We start from the raw sequence: 12,195 nt of genomic DNA, 5'->3' as shown, positions 1-12,195 counted from the left end.
GACAAAGGGAGCTGTAAATAGAGGCATGAAAATTCTCAGCAGCGAGTCTGAATTTATTCCACATGGAAGACAAAAGCTGCTTCTAATACTGTCCTGATGAGGTAAATGACTGGCTCTGAGCAAATTAGACTTGTCACCAATCAAAGGTCTGTGGACATCTAACCTAGGACACTTGAAATTGTAAGAAGTGCTTTCTTTTGGCTGATTCAGCCCGGATTTGCTTATGTGCATATGAAGTGGCTGAGCATGGTCTGTATCATGAAGTTTACAGGTGGGTTTTTTTCCCAGACTCTGAATGTCACAAGGTCTCAGTGACAGCTGAGCGTTTTTTAGCCTTGATCTGTCTGTTTTCAGGATGCTAGATGCTATTGCCTTTTCCTCAGGCACAGGCCTCGAGTCCTGGTTTTGTTGGGATCAGTGGGGATACGAAATATGTGGCTCTCCTTGCTGCACCCTGCCAGCCAAACCTGCATTGGCTGAGTCACTGATCCTGACTAAGAGCAGAAATGAACTACTGTGAAAATGAGGTACTTCCAGACAACGATGATCTGGGGAGCCTGATTTTATCTTAAATTTACTCTGTTGATCTAAAGCTTTGGCAACTTCAAGCTAATGCTCCTGAATTATGACAGTGCAAACAAAAATACTTTAAACAAAATTGGTGCCCCACACGTCCAGGTGGAGTATGGCTGTCATCTTGTGATACAGTAGCAATGCCTGTGGATGCAGGATGCTTGGTCTCTGAGAGAGACCAAAACTAGCCTGAAAAGCAGAAAGCAATCCTGTGCTGTCTGGCCTGCCCTCTTGTGTTCCCCAGCATACAGACTTCCTGAGTCCGCTAGAGCATTTCGACCCAAAGGGGAAATGGTTTGCCCACTTATGAAGAGGTCTCCTCTGGAGAAGGATGTCTCCTCTCTTTACCCACAGACCTGTTCCCATGTGATCTATCTTTTCTCTCTCATCCTGCCCTCTCATTGTCATTGTCAGGCAACGTGTAAGTAGATCTGATGATGGCAGGAGTGCTGAAGTGCTTGGGCTGAGATACCAACCCAACAAATTTGAATTATAAAGTAAATGGAAATTGGGGACCCTAATATATTTGGACACTACGTTAGAAGACTTAGACCTTGAACAAAACACTGCTGCAGACAGCATGCTGCAGGGTAGCTGTTTGGCTATATTAGAAAGGCAAGTCTTTTGCTTAGAGCTCTTGAAGCTGTCCAGTTGCCTTTTATGAATTGTGTGTGAAGCCTTGAACAAGAATGGGTCCAAATCAAAGTTGCTGTCCATTTGCCACTTGAAACACTGGCAACTGCAAACCATCTAACAACCATTTATTTCATTTTTTATCTCCTCTCCCTATTGTTACAGATGCTCAAGCTAGATTTCAGTTTGTTGATGACTTTTCTAAAATTCCACAATATTCAAGGGAATGTACTCCATTATTTGTCATGACTTGCTCAGCCACTTTGCAGACTCAAGATGATGAAGTTCTTAAAAAAGAGCACAAGATGGCTAAGAATCACAGAATGTATTTTCTGCATCATTATATGACTTCCTACGTTTGTTTTTTTTTCCCAAACCTACAGACTCAAAGGTGATGAAAACACTAAGCAGCAGTCTCTTCAACAGCCAGCCTATAATCAACATCAGTGAGACCCACTGCATGACACACAGTTAGCTCTGTGCCTAATAAAGCCACCCCATGGCAGCACAAGATATACACTGACCCTGTGGAGTGAGTTGAGTGGAGGCCACTGAGACAAGGGGCTGCTGAAGCACAGCATGTCTGATGAGACATGGAGAGACATGCCTTTGATCAGCTTGGGGATGACAAAGCAAGGTGGAACTCTTTTGACTGTCTTCAGCTGTCATGAGGAAGGGCTCTATGATGAAGGAGCCAGACTCTTCTGTGAGGTGCACAGGGATAGTACTAATTAGACACAAGTTGCATCATGGGGCATTGCCAGGGTATCAGGGAGCCTTTTTTTCTCTGAAGGGTACTCACCATAGAGGAGACCACTGTCCTTGGAGATCTTCCCAGCTTGACTGCTCAAGAAGCAACATAATAGAGCTGTCCCTGCTCTGAGAAAAGGGATTGGACTGGGCAACTTCTGGAGGACCCTTCCAACCAAATTATTCTACCAGTCTATGAATATGTATAGATCAGATCCTCTCTCACCTCAGCTACCACAGACATATCTTTTCCAATTTCCAACTTAATTTTCTCTCTTGGCATGGTGGAAAACTAAGTGACCAGAGATTCTTTTCCACGTAGCCACAGCTGAGCTTCAGGGAACACAGCGTACAGTCTTGTCAGCCCAGTCTGCAAACTGGTTTTAGGCTGTTTAGGTCCTCAATATGAAATGAGATCTCCTCAAGTCTGCCTCTTTCCTCCAAGTCCTTTTTCTGCCCAAATCTATGTTGCATCAAGGACAGAAATAAAGAATGTGGCTTTCTCTGCAACATTCTGGAATGCCGTAAGTACTGAAGACATCCATTTCTGGAAGGTGATAAAGATTGCAGACATCCATTTCAGTGCTCTGGTAACCACCGCTTCTCTAACTGAACAAAGCCAATTGATAGCAAGGCAGGACAGAGTCACCTGCACCTCACTGTTGACATGCATAAGTACTCATGCTGACTACAAATTATCTTTCTATTGCAATTTACTGATTTAATTGCAAGCCCCAGGTGGGAAGACTGTTATTTCCAAACACATCATCTGGTTCTGGTTTCAGCCTTGTTATCACCTGCTTTGCTCAATGCAATATAAGCAGTTTTGCTGATAAGAAAAACTCTTTCTTCAAGCCATATTTGCTCGGGAGTGTGTCCCAAAACAGCAATAAACTCCTGTCTAGCTTTTTCATTCCCATGGATGCTACTGATTGCTAGTGCTAGCCCTACCTGTCTCAGGCAGATTTGCTCTTTTCCTTAGATTACACAGGATCTCTAGGCAGTACACATCCTTAAACAACCATGTCGGGAGTTTGATCTTCTTTAATCACACCCTAGAACTGGAGAGACTTTATATCTCCCTCCTTGCTTGTGACACAAAAATGAAATTTTGTACTAACCCTTTGTTCAGGATGTACAGTAAAATTGAATGGTATTTGGGTAGATGTGTTCTCTTGAAAATCACAGCCATCATGTTCAGTTGGAAATACTTCCTGTTTTGTGGCTGATGTAACCCATTCTTAAGACTCTGGAAAGAGTTACTTCATCATGCAGGTGTGAGAAGGGATGCTGCTGTTCACTGTTCTCGCTGCACCACAGAGACATAAAATACCTCTTTCACTGCTTGGAACACTTCACAGTTGCTGACAAAATCATCCAATATGTTACCGCCATCACTAACTCATGTTGTCTTCCACATGTCTTAGGAGAATAAACCAGATGGAGAAAAAAGGTCTTGAGCTGTCTTTAGGACTGAACCTTGTGCATGGAACGGGAACTTCTGCTCTGAGACCATTGGACGGCCCCCTGCACTGGAACAAGACTGAAGGCTCACAAGGCACCATCTGGCATCATCCCAAAGACCAGATGGATGCTACTTTCTCATGCACTGTATCTGCTTCCGGATCCCCCCCTACATGCGGAACGCTATATCAATAGGTGCATATAACAATATGTGCTGGTGATGTCAGGGCCCAGGTGCTTTTTCTGGACCTTCCTACTTTTCCTAGTGAGATTTGAGGAGAGTTAACACAAGAAGATTTAGCCCAGATCACTATCAGCAAATGTGCATGGAAACACCTCCAACTTTCCTGGAGACTGGCAACTTCTCACAAGCTTGGGCCAGCTCCACAGTTGCAGCTGTGCCTACAATAACACAGAGCAGCCTTAGAGCTGTGCCACTGAAGACACAAAGATTAGCAACTGAACATGAAGTCTGGTTCATTGAACTGAAAAGTCAATCTCAAAAGGCAAGCATGTACAGCAAGTTACTGTAGCAGACAGTAACTCACAGGAAATAATCTGAGAGATTCGCCTAGGACTCTGCCTGCCCATTTTATATGTGTTGACACGTTTCTGCACTAGTGATCTTGATCACAGAGTGACACCTATAAACAGACATGTGTTATGACAAGTACATTTAATCCCATCTGACTCCATATTTATGTGATGTCTTAGCATGCTCTCAGCATCCAGAGTGACCAGACTTTGGTGTCTGTACTCCCAGATATTGTAGTAATGGCAGGGATCTGGCAGTAATTTCCAATCTCTGCAAGGTGCATGTGTGGCATCTTTTTAGCCAATATGGAAGAAAAGTCCTACTTGTACAATCATAGAATCATAGAATCATTTAGGTTGGAAAAGACCTTTAAGATCATCGAGGCCAACCATCAACCGTGCCCACTAAACAAGCAAAGGTCTTCCTCATATCTTTTCTATTTTAAACTTGCATCAGCTGCATTTTTATCTTTGAAACTGTATATCACTCAGTGGGGTGATATAACTCAGAGCATCAACATAGAGAACATGGGGAACTGAGGTGAATGCAACCTTCAGACCTCAAATTAAGAGTATGAAAGATTCTAAAGGATCTGACTTTAACACCTGGTTCTAGTCTGGTAACATTTATGAGATCTAAAGGTGGAGCTTCTTCACCAACCACCTAAATTACCAATGACATTACATTGTACTCCATCAAAGCACAGGAATTCTCACATCTGTTCAACAGTGTCTCTTTGGAGTAAACCAGATTGATTAACACAGCTCACTGCAGTTCCATCAGTCCTACCCAGCTAAGGCTTGAAGTTTAGACTCCATATATAGGTATTGAAGTACCAGGCTTGGTTCTTCCTGATACAGAGATCTCTAAACTTGTGTCACCTCAGCCTAACTAGCTCACATCAGAGAAACTGTAGCTTGGCAGCAGAATCTGGCCTTTTGAGACTGTCTTGCCAATGCTACTGCTGCTGCAGAAACAGCACCTGCTTGCATGGAAGTGAACCAAGAACAGTATCTTTGTGAGGATTTGGTCCTAGAGATCACCAGTTGTGTTCTGATGTGATCACTAGAGCTCATCTAAATCAGCAAAGCTGTGAGAAGGCATGAAATGAGTGTAGCGCAGCAATTCAACTCTGTATTGTAAGCCAATGAAAAGCTGCTTTGCACCAGCTGGGTATACCAAGTCAGGCTAAGTTACTTCATAATTTACATCTTTTAGCTGGTTAGCTCACTTGCAGCATCCCCTGCCAGAGGATTTGTCCCATACTGCTGAGCACTTACATTCCCACCGGACAGCAGAGGAGGGGCTCTGTCCTCGGCTTGCCTTTGCCTTTGCTGGGCTTTTCAAAGCCACATGGCCAGAGTATGACCCTGATGTCAGGCTGCACAGAGCAAACAAACTAAGAGGTCTGCCTCTGCTCTGTGCGGCATGTGTGGCACTTTAGTGGCCTCACTTTAAAAAAAAAGGACATAAAAGCACAGTAATTAGAACGCATGGGTTGACTGGAGACTAGGAAAGTGCACACTTAACTTCCCTGGATGTTCAAACCTAGCAGGTGCCTGTGCACTGAGCTGAAGGTAATGCTCCTCAGAGAGGCTAGGTGCCCATGTAGTCACTGGGACACGTTTCTGAGGAGAACTCCCTTGCAGGGTCATCTGCACCCTGGTTCCCAGACTGCGCTATGCTCTGAGAAGGGAGCAGGAGTGGGTCTGACCCCTCCCTTCCAGTCTCTCCCTGGAGCAGGGTTTTTGAGTCCCTCCACCTGAGATTGTTACATAGCTGCTGGGACCCACAGGGTCCTTCCATCCTCTGGGTGGTCCTTAAAGGATTGCACTTAGTCTGGAAGGGGCATCTGGCTCTGAGAAATTTCATCTGGGATCCAGTGGCTGAGAACCAGTTTCCTGATTTTTCCTAGGGCCTGTGACCCAGGAAAGCATCACTGGCTCCAGGCTTTTCGGGAAGGAAGGCTTCAAAGACCTAACATGAATAACATGTCTATCAGGGCTCCTAGCAGTAGTGCAAGCAGAGTCAAGTTGGAGCAAAAAGTTGTGGAAAGGACTGGAAAAAATGATTGAGTTCTTCATGTTTTGTTTTGTTTTGCTTTTTTACCTAGTCCTTGTCACAACTTTCCTGTTAAACAGCCCTGCAGGGTTTTTCAGTAGTTGAGAAATTGTTACAAATTCTGTTGAAACAACTCAGCACTATGTGAGAGTGATGTTAGTTATGATGGACTTGCTGTGACTTCCATGTGGGTGCACTGAGGAATCCTGGGGGACTTCATTTGGAGCTTACTGTTAAAAGACTCTGCTACTGGTAACATGCTAAGATCATCTTGACTTTTTTCTCTTCTGACCCAACTGCACAATTCCCAGGGCTTTTCTTTTTTTCTTTTTTTTTTTTTTCCTTTTTTCCTTTCTTTAAAAAGAAAAAAAAAAACTATCCACAAAGCAGAGGTCAAATACAGACCACCTTAATCAGAGGTTCATTTTATCCTGCTTTAGCACTTGTCTGTAAAAGTGCATACTTGTAAACTGCTGGTAAAAGCACCGAACAAAAAAATCTCTGAATTATTTATAAAAGCAGTTTGTGTCTTCATGTGCCGCTCAGAGAAACTAAGCATCCCCTCTGATGAATTAGTGATTAGTCAGTATTTAAAAGGCAGTATTTACAGGATACACAACTGCTTAAAATTGGACTGCACACGAAGTGAGTTATATTGTAACCAGCTGCCATCACCTGCCTGTTAGTTCAGCTCCTGAAGTAGCACAGAAATGTCTTACAAACAAAGATAGCAAGGTTCTTAATTTAGCAAGGTGGGGAAATATTTTTCTGCAATACTATTACTACATTAGGCAGCTGAAATATGGAGCTGTAATAATGAAATGCATAGATGTTTTGCAGCTTCAGATAAACTAATGAGGAATTATTTGCATGAATAGTCTGGTGCAACATCACATATATGTAAGTTTCCTGTGCCCCTATGCTTCTGAAATATGCGGACCACTGACTCTGTTTCAAAAATACAATCCTCCTTTCTCTATGCATAAATCGTGAGTAACATGACATGGTCCCTCACACCTGGAATACTCAGTTTTAGAATTTATAGTTGCTGCAGTTAGGGAGCAATAAAAGCACATTTTGTGTAGAATCCTGAACATCTTTCAGGACTGTGGCTATTTCAACCTCCCTTCTCATTTAAAAATTATTTATTGTTAGCCTTGCAATCCTCCATGTTTTGGAAGAATCACACAGTTCCTACTTTTGTTTCTAACATGCTAAAACTTCAGAAGATAGCTTGTTCACAGGTGACACCTTAGACTACAGAAGCCCATTATTTTTTATATTGCATGTTCCAACTTACACCCATCACTGCCTGGAAGGATTCTTATTAAACATATGAAAAGTTAGAAGAGAAAAACAAACCAGAAATAGCAAATTTATCTATTTTTGCAGCTATAAATCTTCCCAAATGATGCATAGAAAGTAAACAGTTAAGAATTTTCTTCTTTTTTCTTTTTTTTTCTTTTTTTCTTTGTAGAACAACACCATTTCACCCTCACACTTACAGGGTTTTCACAGCCATCCTGCTCAGCCTGGAGTTATAATCTCCCATTCCCCAAAAACCACAGATAGGTTAAATTTTTAAAGGAGAGAAAGAACATACTCCTTTTGAAACACAATGATTTCAATTCATTTCTGAAAGTGACAATTACTCACTTTTCCTTAAAAAACCCTCACACGTTTTCCTTTCTTAAAAGAAGGTGGCCAGCACTGTAAGATCCACAAACTTATTCAAACTGATTACAAAACTCAGTGGGACCAGCACTGGACCCTAACAAAGTTTAAACTACAAGCAGATACAAGTCCTTCTGAAAACAGAGTTGGGGTAGGATGTGACTAGCATTTAGAAAAAATAAAAGAAAAACAAAACAAACAAACAAACAAAAACCCCAAACTGGACAACCACAGCTGAGCTTACCTTTAAAGAAAGACAGGAACAAGGATGCCCAGAGACATAGTCCAGAATAAACAAATCCCAAGCACTTTTCATTGAGCATTGTCAAAATAGGCTGGCTATCCTTCCTGAGCAGAGGGAGAAAGAGGATGAAGTCTTGGAGACAGCCTGCAATGACTGATGGATTTGGCAATTACAGTAATAAGGCATCAAACCAGCTTCCCACCAGGAGAGAGAAGTACGTTTTGTCGTGTGCTTCTCCAGTTTCCAGGAGCCAAATCAGCTCTGTGCTGGGTCAGTAAATCCAAACACAAAGGGGCTGGTTACTTTGCTTGGGACTCACATTCTCAGGCACTCTGGGCCTTTTCTTGGTCAGAAACAAATGCTAGTGGTTCCGGCACACAGCTGTGTATGTACTGCAAGAAGGGGGAGCGTGCTGCCTGGGAGATGCTTTCCACATCCCCACAGATTGTACCTAACTCGAGACAGCACGTCTGCAGCAATTCCAGTGCTTGCACTCGAGTGCCTCTAGAGCTGTTTCCCAGCAAAATGAGTTTGTGTCCCTCTCTGCTCTCTCTCAGCTGCCAGTGCAACTTGCAGCAAGCACTTGTGGCACGGTCCCTCTGCCATGTACCTGCCCTTTCTCCCAGCAGAGGTGGCTGGGAAGCTTCAATAGTGCAGAAGCTGGAGAAGGTGAAACTCGCCAGTCTCCTGCTCTTTTTGATGCATCCCTTCCTGCAATCACTTTCACCAGAGGCAGGGAACTGCCCCGAGTGCCCTCTTCCCGAGCTGCCCACTGCTGCTGGCTCCCCACCGTGGAATTTTGCACACATACTGGCTCCCCTGCGACAGCTCCTCTACCTCCTCACTCTAATTTATTCACCAGCCAGGGAAAGGCAAGGCAAGGCGAAGGCTCAAATACATTTCATGACATTCATCATTTGGGCCTTTTTTCTACTCTTTTGCCTACTCTGCACACTCACCCAGTTCTTTTTCACTGAAAACAGGTGCAGGACTTTGTGCTTCCCCTTGTTGAACTTTCTGGGGCTCCTGCCTTGGCAGGGTACAACCCTAGGTTGATGCAGAGAGCAGCACCAAGTTGTAACTCTGGGCAGGAGGAGGGATTTGGCTGCTGCTGTAGCGAGGCTGCACCAGGCAGCGGAGGCTGGTAGGAGAACAGAGCCCTGGGACATGGGGGCAAAGGGTGCGGTGAGGAGGAGGCTAGGCCTGGGGTGATGAGCAGCGGGACACAGGCTGACCCTGGAGAACCCCAGGCTGCAAACATCTGCCCTTGGACCAGCTGCAGAGATGCAGACCTGGAGCTGGGCAGAACCTGCTTTTGGGGGGAACAACAAAATATTACCTGGCACATGTAGAAGGACCCATCAGCATCAAAATCCCACCTCTCCTGACCAGGGGCTGCATCGCTGCACCCCCTCCCCTCACAAGGCTGTCCCCAGCAGCCATAGGGCCCAGCAGACATGTGAGGAAACAGTGGCTGTAGCACCAGGAAAAGGGGGTAAAATCAGCACAGGTGCAGTTAGCAACACCACCAGCATTGTTAGTAATATTGAGACTTTTTCCACAGTTTTCATGCTTTCATTTTCTTTTATTAAGTGCTAAATAGATTTGGGGTCCAGGACCACAAGGGGCTGGTGTGTGCCCCAGCTGGCCCCCGAGGCACCCTCCCAGAGTCACTGACGGCGAGGTGGCTTCCTGGGGGGCTGGGAAAGGTCCTTGGAGCTGCTGGCCCTCCTCTTCAGGGCTCGCCGGGGCCCCCCACGTGAGCGTTTGCTGCCGCGGCTGCGAGTGGAGACCCCTGGCACAGCCTCCTCTGGGTCCTCTTGCTGCTCCTCTTGCTCCCTATGGGTGGCAACAGGGGCACAGGCGGGACTGCCGGCACCCCCATGAAGGGCTGGGCTGGGGGCATGAGACCCTCCTTGGGAGGCAGCAGGGCTGGGGGCAGCCGCAGGGCTGTCCTCCCATCCACCGGCAGCATGTCCATCCCACAGGCCCATCTGACGATGGGCCTCCCCACTGCACCGGCGCACAATGGTGTCAGTCAGCTGGTGGACAAAGCTCCTGGTGCCCCTGCCCAGGGAGGCCTGCAGCAGCTGGATCAGAGCCTCCTCATCCAGGCCAAAGTATCGCAGGCTGGATGTGACAAGGCTTTGCACTGCTGCTGCTTCCTGGGCATCCTCGAAGAGCTGCCCCAGCTCCTGATGCAGCCAGGGCAGCAGGGGATGGAGGACAGTGGGGTAGACACGGAAGACGAATGCCCAGACATAGGCATGGAAGCCGCCTACAGGAGCCCCCAGCAGAGGCCCTGTGGCTGCTGACCGGGGTGCTGGAGTGTGATGGAGTCTGTGGGTGGCTGAGTGTCCGGGACCTCCTCCTGTCAGGTGGACAACGACTGACGGTGCTGCAGGTGGTGGGATGACGTGCTCCTCAAAGTCGTTGTCCTCCCGCACTGAGTGCAAGATGGAGCTCACCCTCCTTTTGCAGAGAGGGCACTCAGGCTTGCTCTCAGCCCACCGCAGGATGCAGGTGTAACAGAATTGGTGGAGGCACGGCATCACGTAGCTGGCCTCCTCACAGCTGTCCAGGCATATTGGACAGTGGTTCTCCAGCTCTGTGGCCATGTTCTCCATGTGCTGCGGTGGGCTGGGGGGAGCTGGGGACGACAAACCTCTCCCTCTCACTGCCGCTGCAGCAGCGGGTGTCAGGCTAGAAAAGGAAGACGGGCCACAATTGTTGGCTGGCCTGATGAGGGGTGGAAGAAATGCCCAGGTCCCTCAAGAAGGAAACCCTCCCAGCTCCCCAGGGTAAGGTTTCCTTGCACAGCTCACCTCTGCTGCTGCAAGCACGCCTCCTGGTGCCCTGGCTGCCTGAGCGAGGAAGGGCTGGGGAAAATCCTCTGATGGCTCTGGGGTCAGGCACAGAGAGCTGCACTCAACAACTTCCCGGGCACGACCTCAGCTCCAACAACAGCCTTGCACGACACTCCAAACCTTGCGTACTCACTCAGCTGGAGTGCGGGCGTGAGCCGACTGGGTGAGACTCGGCACCCGAATACAAGCAGCAAGGGATGCATCATCACAATCCATTGCTCAGGGATGTCACAGTCTATCACCTGGAGGTGTCACAGCCCATCTGTCAGTGACATCAGAACCCATAGCTTGGTGATGGCACCTTCCATCTCCCTTCCATTCACCCATCTCTTGCCTTGTGATCAGCATTGCTGTTTCATGCCAGTCACCGAGGCCTCAGCTGTGTCTTCCCAGGGCCCTGTCAGGTCACTCTGGCTGTGGCAGATATCTCCAGGCACATGCAGCAAGAGGGTTAATTGGATAACACCTCGTGCCTCCCTTAGTGACTGCAGAACAAAGTCCCACAGGCTCTCCCAACAACCCAGCACTGCTGGACAGCCCTCTGGCCTCCCCTGCTTCCTCCTATGGGCAAAGGCAGCACTTGGCTTGCTTTTGGGGATTTTCTACTTGTTGAGCCATCAAACCAATGCCGCTAGCTCCAAGCTGTGGGTATCCATTTGCCGAAGGTGGTTGCACCCCTCATCCCCATGGAGACACCACAGGATGCAGTCACTTTTCCAGATGGGTGTTTGTGTTCAGCTCCTGATGACCCTTAGGCCAGGGTGGACATAGTGCTTGGGCCTCAGCTCAGATGTGGGGCTGGATGGTGCCCAGCATCCCCCCGTTGGTGACTACAGGGTGATGGGGTGAACACTGATAATAATATTACTGATAGACCTTGGGCTGCCTGGTCATCTGAGTTGGAGGACCATGACTGCAGGAACAGTGACTTTCCGTTTGTGGACACTGAAATTATAAGGGACCAGTTGTATCAGTTGAATGTTCCTAAGTCTATGGGGCCAGATGGGATTCATCCCAGAGTACTGAAGGAGCTAGTGGATGTTACAGCAGGACCCCTCTCAATTATCTACCAAAGGTCTTGGGAGTCTGGCAAGGTCCCTGCTGACTGGAAGCTAGTCAGTGTTATTCCAATTTACAAGAAGGGCATGAGGGAACACCCAGGAAACTACAGACCCATTAGTCTAATCTCAGTACCTGGAAAACTTATGGAGAAGATCATACTGGGCGCTGTTGAGAGGCATTTAAAGGACAATGCAATCATCAGGCACAGCCAACATGGGTTCACAAAGGGAAAGTCCTGTTTAATGAATCTGATATCCTTCTATGATAATGTCACCCACCTAGGGGATGAAGGGAAGGCAGTGGGTGTAGTTTTTCTGGATTTTGGTAAGGCT

At 47.0% G+C, this 12,195-nt stretch overlaps 1 protein-coding gene across 4 annotated transcripts in view; it reads right to left on the bottom strand.

Moving 5' to 3' along the window:
* The window catches only part of LOC115336528 (neuronal acetylcholine receptor subunit alpha-7-like), an 83,950-nt gene that overhangs the window by 58,655 nt on the left and 13,100 nt on the right, over positions 1-12,195 (bottom strand). The window contains exons 1-2 of one of the 4 annotated variants that reach the window (XM_030003683.1): positions 8,137-8,379; positions 7,935-8,038 (exon numbers count right to left, since the gene is read on the bottom strand). In XM_030003683.1, coding sequence (XP_029859543.1) covers positions 7,935-8,013 — 79 coding nt within the window. In that variant the 5' untranslated portion in view covers positions 8,014-8,038; positions 8,137-8,379. Of the gene's footprint in view, positions 1-7,934; positions 8,039-8,136; positions 8,380-10,388; positions 11,939-12,195 lie in introns of those variants that run through there. The other 3 variants (XM_030003682.2, XM_030003681.2, XM_030003687.2) reach the window with 3 other exon arrangements.

The sequence above is a fragment of the Aquila chrysaetos genome, chromosome Z (assembly GCF_900496995.4).
Source record: "Aquila chrysaetos chrysaetos chromosome Z, bAquChr1.4, whole genome shotgun sequence".
NCBI classification, from domain to species: Eukaryota; Metazoa; Chordata; class Aves; order Accipitriformes; family Accipitridae; genus Aquila; species Aquila chrysaetos.
The sequence above is the reverse complement of the archived record's forward strand: the minus strand, read 5'-3'. Positions and strand labels throughout refer to the sequence as shown.